The sequence below is a fragment of the Lampetra planeri genome, chromosome 12 (genome assembly GCF_965212315.1).
Source record: "Lampetra planeri chromosome 12, kcLamPlan1.2.h2, whole genome shotgun sequence".
NCBI classification, from domain to species: domain Eukaryota; kingdom Metazoa; phylum Chordata; class Hyperoartia; order Petromyzontiformes; family Petromyzontidae; genus Lampetra; species Lampetra planeri.
Genome location: NC_136118.1, coordinates 9,249,371 through 9,276,161, shown reverse-complemented (window position 1 = coordinate 9,276,161; position 26,791 = coordinate 9,249,371). Strand labels below are relative to the sequence as shown.

General features: G+C 42.3%; 2 protein-coding genes across 3 annotated transcripts; one reads left to right on the top strand and one right to left on the bottom strand.

The window, feature by feature from the left end:
• Positions 1-387: 387 nt before the first annotated feature.
• WDR54 (WD repeat domain 54) lies at positions 388-21,296 on the bottom strand. Of its 2 annotated transcripts, none has more exons than XM_078599432.1 (9): positions 20,940-21,296; positions 19,226-19,288; positions 19,044-19,110; positions 18,309-18,365; positions 16,772-16,899; positions 7,647-7,747; positions 4,943-5,105; positions 4,171-4,245; positions 388-2,719 (listed from the first exon to the last, which is right to left on the bottom strand). In XM_078599432.1, the coding sequence occupies exons 1-9, from the start codon at positions 21,249-21,251 to the stop codon at positions 2,585-2,587; spliced, it is 1,101 nt and encodes a 366-aa protein (XP_078455558.1). In that variant the 5' UTR covers positions 21,252-21,296; the 3' UTR covers positions 388-2,584. The 2 variants fall into 2 exon arrangements, with proteins under 2 accessions (XP_078455558.1, XP_078455559.1); XM_078599433.1 differs by having other exon boundaries at positions 21,036-21,296.
• A 333-nt stretch (positions 21,297-21,629) lies between these two features.
• Positions 21,630-26,069, top strand: C12H2orf81 (chromosome 12 C2orf81 homolog). Its single transcript, XM_078599434.1, has 4 exons — positions 21,630-21,871; positions 22,911-23,155; positions 23,902-24,117; positions 24,377-26,069. Exons 2-4 carry the CDS (start codon positions 22,916-22,918, stop codon positions 25,544-25,546), a joined length of 1,626 nt encoding a protein of 541 aa, XP_078455560.1. The 5' UTR covers positions 21,630-21,871; positions 22,911-22,915; the 3' UTR covers positions 25,547-26,069.
• Positions 26,070-26,791: the final 722 nt, after the last annotated feature.

Here is a 26,791-nt window from a genome sequence, read left to right as displayed (position 1 = left end):
GGAATAAAAAAAAAACTTGAAAAACAAAAGACGTAATAGTTATGACGAAATATACTTCCGTCTATTTTGTTATATGAAAACTCTAAAAAGGTATGTTTGTTTTTTTGGAAAATCCCATACACATATCAAGTAACAGCAGTTACATAAAATAATAAAATATGCATTTAAAAAATTAATAAAGCATGACCTAACTACTGCAGCATATGGGACCCTCGTCTCGATAAGAATCAATACAACTTTCGTATGTCCCTGCCTCTAAATGATTAATCACGCAGGCAAAAAGTGGTCATGCCAAAAGTATCATTATGAAGCCATTTTTCTCTCTGCGCCACAAACCTTGGTCACAGATCCATAGCGAGCACATGCGGCATGAAAGTCACACAGAGATCACATCACAAGTCATTTATTTATCAAAGAATATGCGAGCTGGAGCCCCCTCCAAGAGCACGGAGAAAAAACTGACAACAGCCTACTTTAGTACACTAACCAGATGAGATGCCGACCAGTTGCCATGTCGTCAACAACACACTCGCATCAAGGAGAAACTGTGCAGACTGGCCGGTACATAGAAAACTTTAAAATACTATAACACACACCTTAAAAACTGCTTTTAAATGCAACATTTTTCCAAGCGTGTTTAAATAAGCACCGTGCAAATTGTTACATGTTGTGATTTCTAAGTAAAAAAAGATTTAAAACAAATGGAGATAGATTTTACAAATGGAGATAGATTATACAATGGGTTTGTGATAAAATGTTATTATTCATATTCTTTGGGTCTTTAGGTAAAGCCACGTAGATAGAAAAATAATAATTTACGTGGCTTTACCGAAAGACCCAAAGAATATGAATTCCTTCAGTCACGAAAGCTACAAGTCAAGATCATGATTATTCAGTTAATGGTTTTTACATTAACTGCTGTTCCAACAATTTTCTATATCTTCCTTCCTGCCTTTATCAGGCATCAAATTATGTGTTCACATTTATTTACCCAGTTTCCAAAATGTACACTATGTCCGAGTCAATAAGAACTATAGAAATAAAGACCAAAAACATGGATATTCTCTACGCAACTTTTAGTGGCGTGTAAATATAAATAAAAGGATATCTTCTAAATGACCAAGACTGCTACCCAACGAGCATAAGCAGATTGAAAACTAATTTCTTTAGAACTGCTTTTATGTGTGTTAGTTTGTTTAGCACGGTTGGCTACGTACGGTGCAAAAGAAGTTCAACATACATACAAACGTAACATTATCAGCCAGGCACACGGGAGTGACAGGACCGTCAACTACAACCACGTAAATTTTTTTTTCCGCTTAGGATTATGGGGGGGATTCAAGATGGTGGTCTCAAGTGTGAACCTTTGAAGTAAGATCCCTGGTGCTCCGTGCCCACCCAGACACCCCCACACTCGGCAGATCCATATCGGCGTAATCTTGCAGAGACAGTGTGAAACGCACAATCCACTGATTAGAGGATTCAAGTGCTAAAACGGGAGTGTTACAACCGGTTTAAAAAAAAAAAACCCACGCACGTACGAAAGTTAACGAATGCCCAAAGAGAGAATCTGAGAGCGGCACGCTTGGTCGACACCACACACGTCCACCACGGTTGCACCTTTTCCACCAAGGAAAGAAGGAAAGGTCAGGCTTTCAACGCGAAAGGACTGTAGTGCCCCTTAGTGGTAGCCCAGCACGCCTGCACTGCAATACAATGCAGCGAGACGCAAGTTGTGACCTGCAAAGTGGAAATATTTTTTTTTAAATGCTTCATTGTATGAAAAGAGAATAGCAACTATCGCTAGAAGCCTTGTGTTTAACAAAGGAGAGAAATGTCGTGTTCAACAAAGGATATAACAACACCTGAGTCATAATGTACAATATTATTTCCTCTTTTCACTAATGCATCTGTAAACTAGCTTTGTACATGGACAGGACCTTTTGCCATTCCACTGTTGGATGAGGGCCTCCCCATGCCATGCCGGTCATGGGGGTTATTGACCACACTGGGAAGCGTTAGCACACTGTGCTACGAATCCGGCGACCTGGGTTCGATTCCAGCTTACGGCCAACACCAGTGACGATTGTCTGAACCAGTCCTGGGCCTCCCCTCGGTCGACTCAGCCTCAAATGAGTACCTGGTGCAGTATGTAAACATCGCCACTCGGGAGACGAAGGCGGCTTGGCCTGGTGTTGGCCACACACCCCCTCGCGTGCCGTGCCGACTTTCATAGGTGCTCACTAACAGCACTTACCCCAAAAATGTAAGGTTATACGGGGGATCTTTGTATTTGGCCACACTACAGCACACTGGTCAGTGTGCGTTGGTAAAGGTGGGAAGCATAGACGTGGGAGCATAGAAGTTACAGCACAACAACATATTTTGCTGCACTGCCAATTCCTGTCTACCAAACAGTCCCCAATTAGTAACTGTTTCCATTAATGTAACAACAACAAAAAATTCAAAACTGGGTGGCCGTGGCCACAACTCGATGAGAGGCAATGGCTTCACTCAACAGTGAAAGGATGACGAACTAAACCAGCAGGGACCCGTTGAGCCGGCGGTGCTGAGCAGGCCTTGGTCAGGCCACCAGCACGTAGCGAATGATCTCGCACAGGTCGTAGCCCGTGACGGCGAAGGCCCGTCCCTGCGCGTCGCAGAACTTGGCACCGCTTATCTGGACATCTGTCACGCACTCGCTGTGCCTGTGCTCAATCTGCAACAAAAAAGGGGCAAAAACAAAAAAAAGTTCCGGTCACCGGCGTGACGTAACACCGTCACCTCCTCGGCCCACGTCTCTCCAACAACAATTCCTCCAGCGCCATTACAGTCCAGATTTCCTTGTTGAGGCGCTTGATGTGCACATCACCTACAAATAAAATCACCATCATCTTTAAAGCGTTGAGACTCGGGTGATTTTTTCCCAGGATAAATCAAACAATTAGTACATCTAATCTAATAATTTTGGTAAATGCGTACAAACTGGACTGTGGTGGAACATGAGTAAAATATTCTTATACTGAGTTCACACAGTGCGTGGCATTTACCACAACTCACTGTTTTGCCATTTAAAACAACGCAACCATTACAAGGTATAAAATCTCTTTGGGCAGAAAGAAACTATTTTTATGAACACTAACATGAAGAAATTTACCTGTATACCATTTACAATAGACAATACTGAAATATAAAGTGTAGATGCGGAGAGTAAGCTTGACGTTCCGTTCAGTTAGATAAGTGTTCGTTGCAAATATTTATTTCAGAAGACAGCTGCTTAAAAGCACACGGTTCGTTCCACAGCTCCCATTTGGTCTCGTGTCCCTCATTGGAACGTTTCGCCACCTTCACTCGTGCCTCTCCCGTGGGACGTACAATATTTCCATTTCGCACAGCAGCCTCACGCACTGACGCCACTGTCTGTGAGACAAACTAATTGGTTGATAAGCCACCGATACGCCAAGTTGAAATTGCGTAGATTGTCTTTTACCGAGCCACAGGAAGGTTCGGATTGCCGGGAGATACAACAACACCTGCATGTAATCGCCTTGGATAAAAGAGACATATCAGCTAAACCCCCCCCCCCCCCCTGACAAGATTGTCTTGATAAAACATGCAGGTGTTGCATGCTTTGACAGTTCCAAAGAACAACAAGCAGGTATACATATTTGAACCACTTTTATCTGCACCAGCGTCTCTCATCCGTTCGTCGGAAATGATTGGGAATTCATTGACATAACTTGAGCGAACAACAGATGTGCAGGGCGATAAATGTAGGGCTCGTGATAAATACGGGCTTACACTTTATTTCAATGGTGTGAAACGCTCATTCTGGTTTCCTGAAAATGGTTGACATTCTTTAATTACAAAAAAAAAACTGTGCAAGCATAAAAATGCTTCCATCACCTTTCATGTAAAATCAACACGCAGCTTTATATTTCACAGCACGTCCCTAGTACAACGTGTATGTTCTAACGCAAAGATGAAAGAGGACAAAAACATCCTTTGTATTAACGATTTAATATAGATGTAGTATAAGCTTGGGAATATTTGACCACGGGGGCATGGGATATAAATTCAGTTCTAGATCTACAATTTGACAGCAATGATAGCCTATTTGATCCTGGTTGTATTACCCAAAGGTAGAGTAACACAATTGGTTCAAGTTACCTCAATAAGACCCGTGTCGGCTGCCCGCCCCAATTTCCACACTCTCACAAAGGAGTCTTCAGCACCTGAGAGAAGCTGAAACAGTCACAGCACACACACACGCACACTAGCACAGGATAGAGCGCAAGCCTTTTCAGGAAGCCCGAAATAAGTGACCCCTGAATTCGGAGCTGATCATAGTGACCACTAGGCAACTATGTCTAACAATATGCCTTTCAAATGTTCCCCAATTGTATCCCAATTGTGTTATCAGTGTCACTTCATACGACAAAATATATATTCGGACCTATTGTAGAGCAGTGCAACACTGCTGTGATATCCACACACGGAAACGGATACAATAAAATCACGTCCGAGATCTGTTCAAGTGATCTCTGATCACCACAGTATGGGGCAGGACTTTCATACCCGCCATCCCATGTACCAGTGATGTTCTTCACATGACAGTCAAACCAACATTTTAATTGTCGGAGCTGAAATGTATAAAAATGAAGTGCAGAAACAAATTGAATGTGTTGGGGTTGTTTTTTGTGCTGTCACATTGGTGATTGGGCTGACACCATCCACTTATTACACTTTAGAAACTGGTTAAATCCTAAGCTAGCAACCTGGGTTGAAACCCCCAATCTTCGCAGCTCCAGCTCAGTAATCTTAGCTCTTAGCCAACTGGCCAACCTCGAGCCAACCAAATATTTAAAACAAAACACAAAGTGCAATGAAGCTACGGACGGCGATGACAGCTGCTGCCGCTGCTGCCGCAGGGCTCACTCACACGCCCGCTCTCCGGGGCCACATCGAGCACGTTGATCCAGCGCGCGTGGGCGTTGGCCTCGGCCGCCAGGGCCCCCGTGGCGCCGTCGTACACACGGATCTGGCCCGAGCCATAGCCGGCGGCCACGATGCCGTCCCACAGTGCCACCGAGGTACACGAGCACCTGCAACCGACACGGCGTGGCAGCAAACGCGAGCCTCCTCCTCCTCCTCATCCTGCTCCTTCTCTCAAATTCACGATTTTTCCTTTAGAGCCCTGGTTTGTGAATTGATTGCATAAGTGGGTCCCTAAATCTCCTAGTGTTTCCTGGTTGGAAATAAATTTTCGATTTAAAGCTTTCGTGACTGCAGGGATTCATCTTCTTGGTTCTTTCGGTAAAGTCACGTAGAATGGAAATAATAAAATAACAAAAATAAAACATAATAAAATAATTCTCACGACGTTTCGGCCACAACGCAAGCAGCCGTCCTCAGGTGAAGAACAGGTCTGTCGAGAAGACAGAGTCTGAATGACACACCCCAGGCTTGGAGCGTCTATTGGAAATGAATTCTTTTTTTTTTCAAAGCCCCAATGGGCTTCATCAAAAAGCCAACCAGGACCTATTTTCATACGTGTACCAAGGTGGCACTGGAGATTCAGAACAAGTCAGGCCACCATTTAACATTGACAATGTTGCAATAGCTGCTACCTAACAATTTCAATGGGAAGTTCAACATGCAATTTGATAACATGTAACACAAAAGAGTGGGTTATGAATACTGCTAAGTTAAATTGAGAAAGTGTTATTCGAGTATGTCACTGATTACTATTCTCATTCAATATAAAGTCACAAAGACACATCGAGATGGCTTTTAGGCAATACTTTAGCAAACGCGAAAGAATACTGTGAACATACATAAAATAAGCGCAACATACACATTTATTCGAATGAAGACATTTTGTTTATGTGCGTATGCGTGTTTTTTTTAAAGATTTATTGCACACACAACTATGCCATAATATTTCAGTTGTCTGGACAACCTGAGGAGAACTTATGTGTTTTAGAATAACGTATGTGTTTTGTGCATGCGCCAAGGGAACATTAAGATTGAGAGCCATAAAGGAAATATTTGTGTAAATGACCATATCAGACAGTAGCTCTGGCTGCTGTGGCGTTAGCAGTACTGAGATGAAGCCATGCAGCTTGCACACAGGTGATTGGGAAAAGTATTAGCACAAGAAGCTATTTTACCATCTTTCATGGCTGTTTAATAATGCATATTTCATTAGAAAAAAAAAATCTAACTCAACCCAGTGCAGAAACAGTGACTCTGGGTGACCTTTGAAAAAAGTTCAAGATTAAATTGGTATTCCTTTTTTGCCCAGTCAGCTTCATACATGCAAGAGAGCAAGAATTCATTGTGTCCTTAATTATATCTCGATTTGCTTCTGGCTTTAACAGTACGCACTGAATGCAAAATGAAAGTATGAGCTCACTAAGAAACGTTTGTTAAAATACTGGCTCTTAGTTTCAACTGAGAGTGGGGAAACTACGAGTTCTGATGTGTGTGCAATTATCTCTACAAAGAGTTGGAAGTTGCGTTATCACACTGCACTATATTCTTGGCCGACCTGGGCTCAAGCCTTAGCCGTGCACGCGAGTAACAGTCGATATGTGAAGCTAGCATATGCTTACCATACATAAACTGAGCTCACGATGAGTACCTGGTGCGGTTTGTGAAAGTCAGTACGGAGAAGACAAAGGTGGCCAGGTGTGATGCTGACCATCCCACTCCTTTTGTGTAGTACCAGTGGGCCTTACACCGACTAAATGGTGGACCTTTATACACGTACGTAAGTTTCTATCATGTGTACAAATATTAGAACAATGTTTTGGCACACTTAATTCCCTACACTTTAATCCTATAATAATCCTAGATTGTTTACTTGTTTCAGCAAAACGGCAATCATGCGTGTGAACTAAATGTGGGTCTAACTTATTTTTGCTGCAAAGGGCTATTGTACAACAAACATGGAATTACTTTTACTGATAGTGCAAAGACCGTAGCGTGTCTATGGTCAAGCATATTACTATCCACTGATCGAAATATACAAAGTTGTCACCACAAACAAGCCTCTTTTACTTGAATTTTGCGCATTAAAGTTAGCGACTTACTCGATGCTTGCCAAAATCAGCAATAAGTGATTTTAAATATCTGACATCACAATGCAAAATAAGGGCAATCAATAGTTTGCATGAATTTAAAAGAGGGACTATCTTTGCCAAGCCACTAAATACACAGTCATCGCAGCCATTTCGCGCCACCCAAACGTGCTCTCAGAAAGGCTTGAGAGATTTTTTTGCTCAAACATTTAATAAAAAACCCACTTTTTTCCCGAAATCCCCACATGATGTGTAAAAGTGTAAAAACATGATTAATTTGTCATCCTGATTTATTGAACTTTGCAGAGCGCAGTTCCCCCGTGTGATTTTGGCCCCGAGTAGAAAGCTGGCAAAGGAAAGCGTAGACTTCTCCCTTTTTGGAATGTGCCAGGTCCCTGATTTACAACTGCTATATATTAGTCTGCGCAGTCAGACCAATAATCTCCCTCGCAATTTAAGCGAATGAACCGCTGAGGACATGGACTTTTATCCTTTAACACGCAACGGAACAACTCGGGTTTTGCCCATAAAGCCACGCCGTGTCCTGTGGCCATCACTCACCCATATGCAGGCAGCTTGTGCAGCAAGGTAAACTCCTCTCCCGATTTCCATACACACAGCACCCCGCTGTCATCGGCCGTGACCAGGTCAGGGACACAGTCCTGCGGGGAGAGTGGCAGCGGCTTAAACGTTAATGCTTTTAGCGCAAGGGGCTGCCTTAAAGTGCCACAAAATCAGATGTGCGCATGTGGCAGACGAGCGGTAATGGCAAATGGACTATGGGCTTAGGCGCTATTACAATGTGCGTATCACTTACAGAAATGACGTTAAAACGACAATAATGTTCAACGGGAAGATGGTGACAACCGTACATGAATTAAAATATGGAAAAATTAAAGCGTGAAGAGTTTCTGAAATCTAACAGGAAGTGTCCTTTTCAAAGTGAAAAACTAACTTGATTATTAGAAAAAGTTGTGTTCAGCTTACATACAAAAGCAAAGGTTGCATATAGTTGTGTAACTTATGTCGGGTTGATTAGTAAACAATTAAAGCCAATCCTGTAACAAAACTGTAATTATAAACATACTAATTACAGATTAGGCTGTTGTAGAAATCTAGGCTTCCAGTTGTGTAATTAGTCAATTCCCAAAATTTCCAAATAATTGCAATTACCAATGCTCAAACCTTTTACCATATTTATAAAAATGGCTGTCGCAATTTATAAGCATCACCACATAATACAATCACACTAGGTTTAAAAGGAAACATTTCAATAATATGACAGCACGATTAAAATAAGAATACTGTGTCCCTCAAATACAAATCCCTGATAACTTCAACACTTATAAGCTATACTTAGTTGCATTAATTTTGTGAACTAAATCACAGACAATTATTTCATCACACAGTAAAAGACACTTACAAATTATAAATATGCTGCGATGATTGCTGGCTGTCAACCAACGTAACGGTGACAAAAAAAAAACCCCACACACAAGCCGGTAGGTCACAGAGGTTAAAGCCAGCATGAATAAAACTGGGATGGTGTGAATGTTTGGGGTTCCCGTGGCAGGGTTTCACATTTCAGCCCTCCAAGTTCCGGTCTAATGGCTGTCTGAGTGTCAGGATCTGTCCTCGCGGCAGCTCCTTGCTGGCAAAATTCCCAACGCGACTCCTCGAGTAGGGAGCATGGCACCGCCGCAAGACGGCTCGGCCAGCAGGTTCCACCCCCCCCCCCCTCGTCTATAGAGCGCCGGCCACAGCGGCGTCGCATACATAAGCAAATGTAATCCGCGCTGTCGCGACCAAAACTACCTCAAGTGTCTCGATTAACTTGCGCGGCGATTATCGTTCTACTGCAGAGCCAAATTTTGAAGGAAGAAAAAACGTAATTTCTTTCACACTGCATGTAGCCAGCCGTGCTAATCAACTGGGCGAGAAAACTGTTTTTTTTAGGGCATAACCAGATCTGGCGAGCGGGAAAAATGATGTAATGGAAAGACGAGTTGGATGCTTGTGATTGCTCGCTGCAGATGTCTATTGTTGGATGGCTAAAATTGACTTACTAAAATGACTATGATGTTTATTAATGATTCTACCTTTTAACTTGATGAGCAAATGTAGTGAGAGCATAATCCCGAGTGGTAACCTTCCAGGACACTAGCCTTCCAATGTACATGGCTGCAGTGGAGAGACCGTGCCAAAGGTGCTGCCGAAGCTAATTACCTTCAATAGATATAACTGTTTGTTATTCCCACTTGAGATGTTGTATTCTTATCAGTAGGAGTTGTAAGGTACATGTTCCAGGCACAAAGATCCCATGACACTACACAAAGAGAGCCCTCCCGATCTTTTAGAAGCATGTGTGCCTACAACATAAAAACACATGTCTACAATGTAAATATATATTTTACATTGGGAAAAAAAAAACTACGTGAAAAAATGTTGAACAGAAACGAATCCTAAATGCAAGGCATCATGCTGTGGGCATGGTTTGCAAGGGGTTTCCCACCTTCGGCAGACAGAATGTTGGTGCGGCCGCCTCGAATAAAGGGGCCCGGGTAGTCAACCACGAAGAAAGTAGTCAACAGCAATTTCTTAGTCGATTAATCATCTTAATTGGCGAATCGTTGGTATAACAACATTCGTGTTTTTGTGCATAGAAGTGTGCGTATGGGACAAAGGCTGGTCCTAAAACCACACTGTAGTTTCTTTATTAGCCATTACAAACCCACTGCTAGACAAAGGCCTCCCCGCAATGTTTTCCAATCATCACGATTTCTTTCCACCTCCGTTCGGCGCCATTCTAAACTTAGCATTTTCAGAGATGAAGACTAAGCTGCAAAGCGAAGACGTTTATGGAATGTATGCGAGGCCAGGTTAAACCCATGGCATGTGCTTCTTCGGCTCCTTGGCTACTTCAACGGTGGCCAAGAAAATACACAAGGGGAGAAGCAGGGAGGGGAAAAAAAATTCAACATGCTGGGATGTGCAGCCAGGCTGGCAGGCATCATCCTGAAGCCCTCGTAAAGCCACGGCTGGCGGTGGGAGCGTGCGGGGAGTGCATGAGTGACTCACACAATCCCCACTGAGCTCCTGTGGGCTTACAGTGCAGAAACCGGGAAGCATGCGGCAGGAGATGAGAGGAGCTGAAGGGGGATGGGGGAGCGGGGAGGACTTGGAAATTGGAATCAGTCTTGCAAGCTAGGCCTTGGCCTTGTCAAACCGTGCTGATTTACGACTTCTTTTCCTTGCCGTCCATTAAGTCTGCTCCCGATAGCGTGCCAAGTTCAGGTGCTTTATCTCTTTTAAATGTTCCAAGACACTCCTACACCCCCCCCCCAAAAAAAAAACCTACAGGGCTATTTTATGTCCTCCTTTGTGCAAACATTGACTCTTGCTTTACATTTGGAAAATCATAACCCCATTCTTACGAACATTTGTTACATAAACATATTTACCAGAGGTGTGGACTCGAGTCATGTGACTTGGACTCGAGTCAGACTCGAGTCATGAATTTGATGACTTGCGACTCGACTTGGACTTGCATAACAATGACTTTGTCCCACCTATGAGATGTGGACTCGAGTCATGTGACTTGGACTCGAGTCAGACTCGAGTCATGAATTTGATGACTTGCGACTCGACTTGGACTTGCATAACAATGACTTTGTCCCACCTCTGATATTTACTATCCATAAACACGACCAAACAGTACATGGAACTTCTTTGATTGACGAGAATATCTCAGTATTAAAGACAAATGTGAACTCCAAAGGCAAGTGCATTTGAATGAATGATATAGGACTGGAATAATCAGTTTATTATTTAATAAAGAGCTATGGAAACAAAAAAAATCCCACAGTGCTGCACAGTTACACTGAACAGCAGCGAATGCGTATGTGTCTGCACCGCTACACCGGTAGGAGAGAAAGACATTGTGCCCCGTTATGATTTAAAACTCTGAGCAGAATCCCAGCACATGAGCATATATACTTCAAGACGAATATAATGAAAAGCGATGAAACAGCTCTGGTGGCTCGCACAAGCTCGAAACTCCACGAGGAGCACACCAGGATGGGGGTGACGTGATGAATAGACGTGTCATGCGGCAGTGTTGCCGGAGAATAAAGGTTGCACAAACACTAGTGACCCACGGGCCAGGCCACTGACCCCTAGCCGCCTTTAATGGGCAAATCAGACGCGCCGAAACCAGCGCAGCCCCATGCCGCTCCTTTGATCCGCCTCCCAGGCGATGGTGGGATTTAGTAACAGACGGCTGTTCCTATGGGCAGACTGACATAGCTCTCTCATTTAACGCTTTAACAATGATACTTCCTGCTATGTCAATTAATGTTCGCAAGGAATAAGCGTAAATCGTGGTTATTTTTTCCAATTTTTTGTTTCACCAGTTGAAGAGTAAAACAAGTTTTTATTTTATTTCAAAGTATAATGATGTGTTGATATATACATAAATTTGGTATGTAACAATGCATTGGGACAAATATATAAACCGTTATGCACATGATACACAAATCTAATCATGCTTATGAAAATGTATTATTTACAATTTATGTAAATTATATGCTCCATATGCATGCTGAACTTATTTCGCACCGTACGTAGCCAACCGTGCTAATTTAATGTTACATTTAGGCTATCGCAGCAAAGACACGGTGCAAGCGAGGCAGATGAAACAATAAACAATTTAATTGAGTTGGTCAAAAGAGACGAAAAATATATTATTCGATTGATTCTGTAACTCTGAATCATGACGATGTATCAATATTAAGAATATAAAGTGCATGTGCCTAATATACCATTTACATTTCTTGAAGACATTTTTTAAAAAAATTCATGCATGAAGATGTCCATGTATTTTTTTATTGACCCAAAATATCAAAGTGTTTATTAAATTAAACATTACATAAAGTAAGGGTTGAAGAAAATAAATCTAACAAAAGGTTGCTTGGACTGTAATTCTTAATTTAATGTAGTTGAATTTCGATTTAAAGCTTTCGTGACTGCAGGGATTCATCCTCTTGGTTTTTTCGGTAAAGTCACGTAGAAGGGAAGTAATAAAATAATAAAAATAAAACATTTTATTATGTTTTATTTTTTTATTACTTCCCTTCTACGTGACTTTACCGAAAAAACCAAGAGGATTAATGTAGTTGCCCAGTGTTTTTTTCTAATTGTGTGTGTATATATGTATAGACACACACAATTAGAAAAAAAACATAATATGACTAAGAAATTATGATTACGTCAGCTATCTATCGGTCACAGTACTAGCAATTAATGGTGCATATATGCTTGTCAGGTCTGCGATATTCTGAATATAAAACGCATGGTTCCAATAAAGCTGTCTGGATTCGTACAGCTGATGGTAATAAGAGTTACTGCTTTTCTAATAACTTTTCATATTGCCATGATTTCACATAACTCTTCATTTCTTTTCTAATCACTTTCCTTCCCCATTTGATTTCTAGCTGTCCTTAATATTACAATATGCAGTAATCTAAAACTAATAAAATATACCAAATATAAATTTTAAAAATATTGCTGAAACTTTTATCCACTTATTTATCAATAACTTTTTTTATAATTTAGTAAACTCGGCTTACACCATTGTGGAATAATGGGTGAAGAAAAACATTAAGTATTAATACTTGCGCGCCAAAATTAAAGCTAAATAATATTGCAACAAAGTTATTGAAAAATATTCACCAGAACATATCACACCTTTTTAAAACCAAGAACTGTCATTCTAATAAAATCTATACAGACATAAAACTGTCAGTTGTTTATATTATTGTAATGACCATATGTAACATTTTCATTTTATTTTTTTCGCAATTCATTAACTCTTTGTAAACATTCTACAGCATATTAAATGCTCACTATTTTTTTTAAAAACCCAATAATCAATAAAAGAGCATTATCTCCTCCTACAGTTCACAAGCAGTAATGCAATGTCCACATTGAGCCATGTCAAAGGCAAACAGTTATCATGCCAGTATTTAAAATCTACTATTGTCTCTTGTATCAAATCATGGAAAACCTGCAGACCCAATTAGTCATTCGAACAAGCCTCTTTAGATATGGCTATTACATCAATCTTCTGAAGAATTCAAACTGATGGCATGGTCTCTGCAGCCCATCTGTTCTACAAGCACGACCTTTTCCCGAAACAGATTGCCTGTGACGGTTGGAATTTGTGAGTCGTTACCATCGTATCCGAGGCATGTAGATCAGTTACAACTTTTTTGACGAGCTGAAAATATTCAGTCGTACACTTTTAATGCTCCAGACTTTAAACGCTTCAGTCACAGCTCAAGTTAACATCGTTCACAATTTCACTCCTGTCACGTTGCGTGAAATGTTTCACTATGTCTGCAAAATAGGTAACCGTGTCCGTGAAATTCACCAACATGCATGAAAGGATACATTTTGTAAAATAAATGGATTCACCATTGAAAACACACAATAAATTAGTTTGACCGTAAAAAAAATCACGTAAACTAAAATTCATGTACACCAATTATAACTCAAACCAAGCCCCTTGCCCTGCAATAAAACACAACCAATTACAAGGCCTCACACTACACCAGAACCAATACATTGACATGGATTAGTTGAACCAAATAATCAATGATATAATAACTTCATTCTCGATGGTTGATTGAGGCAAGAGCACAATTGTGTGGCAAATGGCTGAGCCGCAGTACAGGTGTTTCAAATCAAGTGACTGTTTTTTGTTCCCCAAAGCCACGGAATGTCAAAATACGTAATAATTTGGGTTAGCTGGCCAAACTAAACTACGGTTGTTGTTCTTTTCCTGTGAAAGACGGTGGTCATGCATCTCAATCTAACATGCAGGGAATTTAAACTGCCTGCGACCAGCGCTCCGTGAAGTTCGGAATTACGCCCATGACACACTAAAATATTTCCAAGTGACCTACACGTGGCACCAGTCATAACTGTTTGCTTTGGATGTAAAAAGTTGGCTGCTTTCCACTGTGTATGCTTCCAAACACAAGACATGGGAATGTAACACTATTTCCACACTTGCCGACCTGAAATTGAACTCGGTACGTTGAGAGGATATTTTCTATTTCATATTTAGGTCAATTGTATAAACATTAGCATACTATTACAATAAAGCACAGCTATGCAGGTTGTGTACACATATACACGAATTCGAATCAATTTCAAGTAAAAAATACAAGTACTGTAGCTCAAATGCCTTGAATCATGTGTACTTTGAATAAACAGTAAAACCTTGGATTGCGAGTAACTTGGTCTGCGAGTGTTTTGCAAGACGAGAAAACATTTAAAATAAATATTAATTTGATAAACGAGCGAGGTCTTGCAATACGAGTAGTACAGTATTCGCTTTGTCTGCTGAGCGTCACGTGATCACAACTGATATACAAGTGCTTTGGATTACAAACACGTTTCCGGAACGAATTATGCTCGCAATCCAAGGTTTTACTGTATTCATCTCAGTTACAATAAAATATACAGAAATCTTCCTTAGACCATATTACCTGGAACGCGCCCGATTTCATCACATTTCAGAAGCTAAGCAGAATCTGAGCATGCCTAGTCCTTGGATGGGCAACCACCATGCATAACAGGTGTTATAGGCTATTGTAGAACTTATGTTGTGGTTATCCGAGGACAGCACAGCAAAATCTACGTTTGTACTGTACTATGCTCCCTGTCTTCACCAATCCGCATGGTGAAATATGATCAAATAACCCCTGCAACTGGTAGAGAGGCCCTCATCCAACAGAGCATTGACAAAAAGTCTGTAAGTGTACACTAAAATCTATCATGTTCATATGCTATACATGTATTCTAGGGATGAGTTTCAGAGTGTAAAATGTTGCATTTTTAAGAAAAGTTTGTATATTTTCAGATAATTTACCTTATGTTATATATGTATGTGTCTTCGGGCACATAACAGTGATGTCCTTCTACACCATGTGACACAATTGTTGGCGGGAAAACAGTGGAAGTGACATAATATCAGTGACATCACTTCCCTTTTTGAAATAATTTGAAAAAAAAAACTAATTTTCAATCATCAGAAATATCATATCAAGGTCTGATTTTTTAAACGTTTTTTTTAATTAATCCAAAACATCGAGGGCACAACCCTTCTATACACCTACATATATGCATCCACACTTTTGATTATATCTACCAAATATGTGTTCAATGAACAATCCATTAGCCTTTGGTATTTGCCATTCAATGTGACCTCTATAAATGCATGGAGCATGAGTAGCAGACAGAGTACTAACTATGGCACTATAAATCCACATCCATTACACTCATGCCACAGCAATTAGAGTGCCCTTTGATAAAGCTGCAATGAATTTGCTTTTAAAACTTCATCCTAGAGCTATTGTGCAATGAATTAGCTCTTAAACTTCATGCTTTATGGCCTTGGCAGATGAGTATGCCTTCCCTGAGGATGGCAGATGAGTCGAGCCTTAATCCTCCTTCCATCGGGGACGTACTGTTTGAATGTATTATTGCGCCCATCATGTTTAATACATCCTCTATTTGTGAGTGACAGCCTGGAATGTTTCCAATTTGCCATTGTTTGACTGCAGTATGTACAATATCTCCAGCTATGAATTAGTGATGAGGAGTCATTTGCCTCAAGGTTCATGAGACCTCCAGAATGTCTGATAATAAAGATTTTACCTGCTGCCCAGTTTCATCATGCCATATAGCATGGTAATCCCCAAAGAACGCTGCCTCCGTTTCTTTAAAGAGCACCATGAATAATGTATCAGCACTTTGGCAAACTGCTTCTTAATGTAAAACCCACTAAAAGTCTCTTTAATAATACAGAGGACCTATCTTTCCTGCGGCGAATGGCGTTGGCCCGCTCTACTTTACCAGAAGGCCAGGACAGGGATTATAAATATTTCAGGTTAATATCTTCCAATGGGGATTTAATTACCATAATGTCCAGTTTAAGATCAATGATGTTTTAGGGAGATTGAAAGCTTTGTTCCTGCTCTCTTCATGTTAAAGTGCTGGCAAGATTCATACAGCATGGATTACTGCAGCGCATGCATCATTTTGAGGCTGATGGCCCTTTTTGTCAAAACGACAGCTATTACTGATCCATAATTTATAACTAAAGTAGTGAAATTGATATTTTGGTATTATGCTGCCAGTTTCATAATCTGAATAAAAGCAAGGCTTCCGAGACAAATACCAATTAAAATAAATTAAGTAAGACTAAGTAGCTAAAGTGTTTCAAAAGCACAAACATGGAAGGATATTAAAAGTAATCTTAAAGTTGGAAGTGCATTATCCCGTTCAGTCACGTGATATATTTTTCCTTAAAAACACAGTTTCAATTTTGGTAAAACTGGTCATTTATTGCTATATTTTGATGAGTCTATCGTGCAATATTTTTTCAGTAGACTGCTATTATTTACATTGAAGTAGAATAATAAAATGTGAACATTAAAATGCAGACACCTGCTTATGCGAGTTTACGTTATGTTATAACAACTTTTGACTAGAGACAACACACTCAAATTTAATCTAACACACAGCAGCTCGCACACACCCAGGATAAACAACCGCTGCTCCAAGATACGAGACAGGGTCCACATTTCCACATCAAAGTGTGGCCCTAGTCAACTCACTTTTCTCATGGAGCACTCGGCAGCAATAGAGGTGATGGCCTCCGTGTGCTGCCCCAGCTCTTCGGACAGCGTGATGTTGGTGCCCTTCACGGGGACGTCAAACACTAAGATGCACCCCGAGGATGTCCCTGCCGAAACACCAAGACAAACGCACGCAGAGCACAGCTGCTCATGCTGGCTTAGCATCAAGCTCCATACAATTTATGTCTCAAGGCTTGCCAAGCCTGAATGAGGCAGAATAAACAAGGTCAGCGTTGTGCTGCAGTGCTGTTGCGATCATTGATAAAAGTTAATGTGTGCACAATGTGAATGCTTTCACGTAAGTGGGTAAAGCATTTTTAGAGGGACGGCATTGAAATGACAGAAATAGTTGACTTTGCATTGCACTGCATGACAGAATGTACCTTTGCCATCACCTTGGGGAGGCAATTCACAAGACATTCGAAATTGCATGCATGCACGTGACCGTATGTAATTCAATATTAAGGATATAACAGATGCAACTGTATTTCAAAGCTAGAAAGACACACAGCTCTCAACGATTTAAACATTTTAATCCATGCTATCTTAAAATGTAGTTATTAAGTGCAAGTGCAATAAAATAAGTAAATATAATAGTATACATTTACATCAATCTCAACGGCGGCGTGGTGTATTTCGCAAATATGCCCGACTGAGGGCGGGCACAAGCCGGCGTGAGTAGGTTAAACGTTGAGTTTTATAAGGGCACCACGGGGTGACCAGCCCCTCCCCACCCAGCCCCATCCCTCCCACCCCCAACCCAGCCCCTCCCCACTCCACCCAGCCCTACCCCTCCCATTTTTGGATGCACGACGGACGGACACAATAATCCCCTGTGGGCTGGTGGAACCAGGTGGTTCTACCAGTACCAGCACATGTCCATATCTATTAAGGTGGCATCATATAACCCAAGTTGGTCAAGAGATGCTGACATTTGCAGCCAATCTAAATTACACGTGTCAAGAGCTAATGATCCCGGCTCTGAAGATTTTAAAACACGAGTGAATTATATAATCTCAGAGGTCAAACTAGCTCTGTTCCCTCTAATGAAGTAAGAAATACGTAACTAACATGTACTCCAGGTTAGAAGCGAGAGGAAAAATTTCCTCTCTCTTTGGTGTGGTCAGAGCCATCATGGACAATGCCTCAAAACATTTCACTTACCCTTCCTCAGTGACGTTATACTGCCACCTTCTGTTAAAAACTAATACTACAAGAACTGTCTTAAAATAAATTAAATCACGACGTTTCGGGCGCAACACAAGCAAGCGTCCTTGTGTTGCGCCCGAAACGTCGTGATTTAATTTATTTTTTTACCTACGTGACTTTACTGAAAAAACCGAAGAGTATGAATCCTTGCAGTCACGAAAACTTCAAATCTAGAACGAACTGTCTTCATGGTTTTCTTCACACGTAGAGTAGTTCCAAGTGATGTACATATCACATAAAATACAACTATATGGATAATTATTTGGCAAGTTAATTTATATTTTTTTATATACTGTAGTCAACTTACCAACACAGATGTAATGACCTCCCACAGCTGCTATTCCTCTTGCAAATATAGCCCGAGCTGCATGCATAATAGAAGCAAAGACATTACAAAAAATAAGTTACTCAAAGTCAAATAGATATATCTGAATTTGAACCAGTTATTTACGTATCAACATATCGTTGCATTACTTGTATATTAGTCACTGGGTGGAGCAGTGGAACAGTGGTCAGGGCACTGCACCATAAACTCGATAACCTAAGTTTGATGCCTGGCAATGACCAACATCGACAGCAAGTGATGTCTGAATCGGTCTAGAGCTCTCCACTTCACCAACCAGCACCGATCAGTCAGGTGAATTATTTTATAAAGAACCCCGACTATCAAAATGGCGTGGAGAGGCCTTCATCCAGCAGCGGAGTGTCAATTGGCTGTAAAGTTTCAGTACTTTAGTCACTGGGTCATTGTGAACATACATTAAGTTAAGGTGAATATGCAAAGAAAACAATAACTCACCGCAATCATTAACAGTTCTTTACAATATACAATAGACATTTGAGGTAATGGCTTTTCTTCAGAAAATTCCCCAAAATTTCAGGCCATTATAACTATATTATGCAATAAGGCAGTGTCAATGATAAGTGTGGAACGTTTTTTTTCATTCATGCAAGTGTACCACTGCCAATGCAGTCCATTCATTTATGTGCATATAAATACACACCTAATAGTATTACTATTGCACGCTCATAAGCATTATACCTGTTGGAGTCTCGGGAATTTCCAATGCATGCCAGTACACCATTATAGAGCCATCCGATTCGTACATCTGCAAATAATCACGCATAATATCAAAAACAAGACACTCTTGAGTAAACCAAAGTTGGTGGCTTGAACTGCTCTGTGTGCAACACCATTATATCTGCAGCGCCGTCATTTTTCACCTGTATTCCACGGAGAGATGTGAGCACCAACAGCACCCGAGATGGGAGGATGCACCAGCTGGCCTGCAACGGCGGTCAAAAAGCCACAGCACATAACACATGCAGTTAATTGTTTGTTGTGATCAGTGGACATAATATGAAATACATGCATCGCTTAAAATATGAAAATCATCAGCCATGATAAATTCACTGATGGATGAAGGCCACCCCATGCTGTCAACATATAAGTCCTATTATGCATCAAACCATCTAGCTCCCGTACATCTGCATTGTTCTTGGTACATGTTTAACCTTTTATTCCGCTTTCTTTCCGAATGTGCATGTCTATGATTTATATGTCACAGCAGGTGATATCGAATAATCCCACACTAGACCACTAATCTCTTCGCCTTGGGTCACCCAGCCCTTACCTCTATTCACTCATCCCAGACGATAATTTTTTTTATAGATCCAACCATGGCCGTAACTACTTGAGATGTGACAATGCATCGATAAGTAGTTATAGTTAAATTATGACGTTCATGACACTTACATTACAGCGTATGTGAAAATATCTGTTTTAGATTCATGCTCTCTATGGCGCCCTCTAGTGCCACGGTGGCGAGATGTTATCTCCCTCGCCAGGTATGCAGGAGGCCGTGGGTTCGATCCCGACCCTGACGACGCCTGCTGTATGTTTGGAGTTTGCATGTTCTCCCCGTGGACACATTAGTTTAGAGTATTTCGCAGCTATAAATATCCACATGATAAGCCACTTCGCTGAGCTATCATTTGTGGCCAGGTCGCTTCTGAAAAAGAGCTAGATAGCTCAGTGGGCCTTACCTGCTAAAATAAAACATTGTTTATAGTGTCTCTAGTGGACGACCTTCCGCCAACAGTAACGCAGTAAATGTCAGGCCTGCACCTTTTGCCTTTTCTACAAACATTATGCATACTTGTCAACCTATACGGTTTACCCGTATTCCTGTACAGGGACATTGAAATTTCAGGTCCTTACGGCATACAGCTGTTTCAATACGGGCAAATTTGTTTTCGTCTATTTGTTTTCGTCTATTTGTTTGTGTTTCTCCCTTGTGATGGGACTTTGTAGGATGAACGCTGAGATTTATAAGGGCACGGGGTGACCAATAAGGTCTGAATTGGTCTGTGGTAGTGCGCCTTGGTGTCTACATCTTTTGCAGTCATTTTTGTATTACTTAAGTATAAATATATGTTAATTTTGATTCATGTTGTTTTTTTCTGACTTTATGTGAACGACAATTCAAAAATTCGCCCATTTTCCCATTGAAAATATGTCAATTTCAAAATATCACTGTCTTGGTCCTAAAAGCAGAGTTTGTGGGGAATAATAGCCATTTTTCTATACTTTGTAGGCATAAGCAATTACGAAATAACACTTACTACCCAGGAACAAAAATTGCGTTACAGTGTTAGGCAATGGGTTCACGTGAACCCTTCAGTCGACCCGCTCACTCGCCCCTTGCCCCCAAACACCGCCGTCTACTCAACCCTCGCGCTCATCGTCCAACCTGACAATCCACATCATCCACATCACTTCACCCCTGGCCACGACCACGCCTGGGCAGCAACAACCATGTCCCTGACCCGAGTTGTCCATCCAGCAACGCAAGTCAAAAACACCACCCACGTGTTCCGACTCCCAGCTACATGCCTCGCCTCACCCTCCTCCTCCCTCACCCTCCTCCCGCCTCACCTGCAGCACGAGCGATGCTGCCTGAGCGGCGGCGCCTCCCTCCTTCGCCTGCAGCTGTCGGTGCGAGAGGTTGAGGCCGTCGGCCGAGGCGCTCACCATGCACACGGACGAGCGATGCACCACGGCCATGTAGGTGAGGCTGCGCTCTGGCACGCACAGCACGCTCAGGTTGTTGTACAGCGCCGACGCGCTGTTCTTCATCTGTATGCTCTTCTCCTTCTTGTACACCGAGCTGCTGTTGTTGATGTTGCCGCCGCTGCTGCTTAAAGACGACGAAGAAGAAGAAACGGCGGCGGCTGTGGTGGACGTCATGGCCTCGGTAGCGTCTCTTTCTCTCGTTGAGTTGGTGTTGGTTGGGCGGGGGGTTTGGGGGTGATGACGTCAACGCGCCGCCGCTCGGTGACGTCATCACGCACGACCGAGCAACGTTGATTTGGAAAGGAGACGACGGCGGCGGTGGGTGACGTCGCCGTCGCTTAGCGACGCCCCCCCCCCCTACTACGTCATCACGCACGCGGAAATGGCGACTAGACGCCCGGCCGCCGTCGCATAGCAACACACGCCTCCCCCCATTACGTCATCACGCACGCGGAAATGGCGACGACACGCCCCCCCCTTACGTCATCGCGCACGCGGAAATGGCGATGACACGCCCCCCCTACGTCATCGCGCACGCGGAAATGGCGACGAGACGCGCGGCCGCCGTCGCATAGCAACGCCGCCGCCACTGCCGCGATGGCGTCGCCGCGGTAACTACCACGCGGCCCTGGGCACGGAACGTGTCGCGGCATTTGTGTTCGCTCTCTCCGCGTGTGTTTCGTTGGCTTCCCTCATCGATTGCGCCTTCGTTGCACCCGTCGTTGCCTCTACTTCTGCGTCGTTTCGTGCTGCGCCGCCGCTCGACGCCGAGCTGAAGGGACCGCGGCGAGACGGTGAGCTCACCCGCAAGATCGCGCCGATGTGAATCTTGAGAATTCCTCTTGATCGTCTTGGTTCTTTCGGTAAAGTCACGTAGAAGGGAAGTAATAAAATAATGAAAATAAAACATATTTTATATTATTTTATTATGTTTTATTTTTATTATTGTATTACTTCCCTTCTACGTGACTTTACCGAAAGAACCAAGAAGATGAATCCCTGCAGTCACGAAAGCTTTAAATCGAAACTCGTCTTGAATCTACTCCCCCTCATGGTTGTAGTTGACGGTCTTGTCACTCATTTGTGCCTGGCTGATAATGTCACGCATGTGTGTGTTGAACTCAGTTCGCATCGTACGTAGCCAACCGTGCTAGTGGGAGGTGTGGACAGTGCTAGGTTGGGGGGTGCATGGATGGGTGGGTGGTGGGGAGAATCGAGGTTTTCCTTACAAACATTGAAATGTTGCCGCTCTAACTGTTCAGAACAGTTCGGCCTGGGCACAGGATACGATGCTTAGAGACTGCCAGCCACGGGAGGGACCTCCAACGTGGTCTTTGGAGTTCTAAAGTGAGCTCGTTTGTGGATTATTAGACATCGCAGGATCGTGAGAGATGACAATGACTTGAGAAATCGGTGATCCATAAGTTTATTGATCATGACTGGCCATCGAACAAAGACGGCGATTGCATCGCGCGCTTTCAGATGCGCACTTATGTGGCTGTCTGGAACGCTCTTCCCTTTGACACGAGGAATCCACTGGAGCTGGGCACTTTTAAATCGAGAATGAAAACTAATTTTTTTAGAATTGTGTTTTGTGTTTAGTTTGTCCTTCCACCGCACCTCCGATTAGCACGGTTGACAACGTACGGTGCGAAAGAAGTTCAAAATACATGTATGTATGCAGACCTGCCCCTACTGGACATCTGTGAAAATACATTTATAGCTCATCGGATTCCTTTAGTATAAATACATATTCAGATTCTGATACATGGCTGCTGCTCATGATGATGATAATGACGATTGCAAGTGACGTCTCAACATGTGTCTTTGCAGAGACCATGTCACGCTCTGGCACCACGAGGTCTCGGACAGAGAAGGGCCGCAGCACGGCCGTTCCCCCGCCTGTCGCCCCCGCGCCCGTGGTCGTGTCCAACGATATCATCCCTGGTCGCCTCACCGAGGCCGAATGGCTCGCTATGCTGGACCTGGAGGATGGTGAGATGTACGTGAGGGACCTTCTCGAGGAGCTATTGGAGTGCACCATGGAGGAGTGCCACAAAATATACATCCAGAGACAGGTTCGTCTCGGCGTTGGTTAAGGTTCACCGTCGTTGACTTAAGTTCGCGTTGATGTTAATTCATTGGCTTTACAAAAAAGGCAAGAAGTACCCCAGCTGGTTTTAAATCATTCCAAGGAAGTGTATTTTAGTGATGCTTTTATTTTTAGTTTTGAGATGTATACAAATGTTACAGGTTCTCTGTATCCTTGCAACACACAAAAAAGGCATACAATGTGATCTCATATTCTTGGTTCTTTCGGTAAAGTCACGTAGAAGGGAAACCATAAAATAAGAAAAATATAAAGCAATCAAATTCTCACGACAAAATCGCTGTCCGTGGTGCTAACGTTAAGAAAAAAACGCCACTTTTTTCAAAATTTCTTGCTGTGTTTTTCACACCTGATGATGATTGCCTGTGTTGCAGTCGAAACGTCGTGAGAATGTTATTGTTTTATATTTGTATTATTTTATTGTTTCCCTTCTACGTGACTTTACCGAAATAACCAAGAATATGAATCTCTGCAGTCACGAAAGCTTTAAATCAAAATGTTTTTCTCACTTACCTAATCTAGTAATTCAATTTTAAATAAAGTCAAAAGTCTGAACCAACCTAAGGCAAAGCCACGAAAGTTGTTTATAGTGTATTGCATTTTTATTAATTTAACCACTTCACTGATAGACAATGTAAGTATTTAAAAAAAAAAAATTTTCGTTATTATCTCTCTCATTCTTGGTGGTGTGTCTCCCTCTGTCACGTACACCAGCTGATCCCATTCACAGTGAGCCAGGCAAAGGAAGCTCTTCTGAATGTGATTGAGTGCCGCTTCCTGGCGCGAGACGAGGGGCAACTGTCAGTGGAATGTGACTCCAGCTGGCAGGAGGACCTGGAACCCCAGCCATGTTCTATCGACACCTGGGCACAGGGATCTGTCCCCATTACAGATTCTGCCCCCTCTGGACTGACTTCTCGCACTGCCCCGGTTAGTTGTTACTGGGCCTCTGGTTTAGGCGAATGGATAAGAACCTTTTTCACTTCCTGTATGGTGCTTTTGCATGTACCAGATATCTCAGTCCACTTTGGTTCAATATCCCTTCCTTTCGTGCTTGGTATAGTCTCACAAAAATATCTCTAGCGCTAATGAATAAACTTGCGTGAGATGTGCGATATACATGTATGCGAGCAAGTGTTTTGTTTTATGTAAAGTGTACCGATATTGATAAAATGTCATGTTTCCACAGGAGCCTGAATTATTTCCAAAGGAGCCTGAAGTGGATCTTGAAGAGGAGCAGGTTGACAGTGTACAAATTGACAGTCCTAAAGAGGCCGACCAATTGAAGTTGATAATGGCATTAGAGGATACTATAGCTAGTGCTCAGACATTTGAAAATCAAGTGGTAGTTCGCACACCATCACCACCGACCAAAAAATTAGAAAAGCCCAAGAGAAGTAAGGTAAAGTTTAAACCTCACATCGGTCCACTGAATACAAGCAGTTTCATCGACCTTACAAAATCCTTGCAGGAAACAGAGAAAGAGCTTGCTCAAAAGGAGCTGAAATCTAAAATTCTGCACAACCAATCACAACCTCAGCCGATGCCCAAGCACATGGCTCTTTTGCCAGCCACCTTCCAAAATATTTTAAAGATCCAGGCTGGCCGGGTCCAGACCGGAGAGAATAATGGTGGCTCTCTTCAGCTCTCCAACTCTGCCGCGTTTGGAGAGTTTGACGAGTACGGTCGACTCGTGGCTGTGAGTAAAATTGACCCTGCTCACATTCCCAGTCGTCGTGTCTGCCCGAAAATCCACGTGGCAGAAACCCAACAAGACACTCCACATCGGCTGGCCAATCAACCCCTCCGCAAAGACAAAGACTCTCAGAAACCACATCCTAGGGCTGATGCAGCCACTGCAGCTAGTCACATGGCAGTTGATACTTTTTTTATTGAGAGCAAGAGAGGCCAACTGAGTTTGCATCCTATGGCACGACTACACAGCTCCAGGTTATGGCAGGGTGCCCAAGGCACAAAAGCATTAAGAGTCAAACCCATTCTTCCATCATTGCCTCCGAGTCTGCCGCGCAGTAAACAGCTGGATGCTCATAAATTAAAGCCAGCAGATGCTGTCGTGACTTCCAGCTTTGAGCGCCTCGATATGGAGGAAGTCCTGCCTTTCACGCCATCTGTGCTTAATCAAATTCAACCATCGCCGGGAGTGGTGGTGCGAGAAGGAAATCACATAAAGTCGGGCACTCTGCACCATCAACCAGAGTCTGAACACACAAACACGCTCACATTTCACTCCATCTTGCGTCCCGTCCTCCCAAGCGTGCCTCGCCCTTACATTACTGTCGACCAACTCATACAAAACGCTGAGTTACAAATCCACCCTCTGCCTGTTAACCCCGAATAAGGTTAATTCTGGAAGATAAAAAAAATGCACAAGAAGGTCTTCAATACACACAAATTATGCTGCATACACAATTGACTTTTACCACGGTAGCTCTGTTTGATCTGACTTCACATTTCCATACCGTAAATATGTAAAAAAGAATAGTCAACGTAAAGATGTCATGGCACTACATACCTCACTGTCACTTCCTTCTACTAGACTGGGTAGTAGTTGCAACATCCAACTTCCAAAGTCCACTCTTAAATGATCCCACTATTGGTCTTCAGGTTTTCCCTTTGGTCTCCGACCTCTGGTGGCCACATTCCTGTGCGTGTGCTTCCCTCCATCCTGTAAACGTGTCCCTCTCCATAATTACATCTGCAACAGTTTCTTTTCACATTATATTCCAAAGTTCCAAGTTGTTTACCCTATCTTCCATGAAATGTAATTGTTTTCTGAATGCACGTGTATTAAACAAAGTACAGTACCTGCAAAAATAATCAAAATGTTATATTCACGTGAATAAACTATGTTAAAACATGAATTATAATGGCACATGCGTTGTAATTTATGAATGTCTTTAACCTTGTGGCTTATAATGTAAAATCCAAGAAAACACATGAAAGGGATATAACATGTCTGCAATAATGTTCTGTTCAATAATTTGGCAAGCTTTTGAATCATCTGCAAGAAGTAGCTTCAAAGGAGCTCACAGTTTTTTGTATTCTCTTGACTTATTCACGAAAGTTTCTGTTAATTTGCAATTTCAAAGGATACATATTCCAGTCAAGTGCAAGGGCATCATTTTCAAACGACTGCTGGATGATGGTCTCCCCACAGCACATCTCATCATCTCTCACAGTCCCGTGATGTATCCCTCCAGCATCTACACATGAGCTGATGTCATCACTCCATCTCTTCGGCAAATGTCCTCCAGCACATCCCTTGACCACCAACCATCATCCCGTTCAGCGATGTGTCCTGCCACAAGCCCACTTTTACTAACAGTCAATATAATGTTTCCAACGTGTCCATGTTTTCGCATTCATGTATTCCACTTTATATTTTTCAGTATAATACCATGCATTGCATCTCTCCACGCTTTGGATGCATTTCAATGGTTTTTTTCTTTGTGAGTGTCCATATGTCTGAGATATATTTCAAAATAGGCAATATTCACTGATTAATAACTTAATTATTTTGTCACATTGCAATATTGATTTTAGTTATAGCACTGTTTATTTTCAATGGCGACTTTGTGAATGG

Bases quoted from the DNA above. Each gene is read 5' to 3' on its own strand.
- WDR54 (XM_078599432.1), bottom strand. From the start codon at position 21,251: ATGACGTCCACCACAGCCGCCGCCGTTTCTTCTTCTTCGTCGTCTTTA. The intron at 18,366-19,043 runs GTATAATGCTTA...TTATGCATGCAG, and splicing joins AATTCCCGAGACTCCAACAG to CTCGGGCTATATTTGCAAGA. The intron at 4,246-4,942 runs GTGAGTGAGCCC...TGACTGTTTCAG, and splicing joins TGGCCCCGGAGAGCGGGCGT to CTTCTCTCAGGTGCTGAAGA.
- C12H2orf81 (XM_078599434.1), top strand. From the start codon at position 22,916: ATGTCACGCTCTGGCACCACGAGGTCTCGGACAGAGAAGGGCCGCAGC. The intron at 23,156-23,901 runs GTTCGTCTCGGC...CACGTACACCAG, and splicing joins AAATATACATCCAGAGACAG to CTGATCCCATTCACAGTGAG. The intron at 24,118-24,376 runs GTTAGTTGTTAC...ATGTTTCCACAG, and splicing joins TGACTTCTCGCACTGCCCCG to GAGCCTGAATTATTTCCAAA.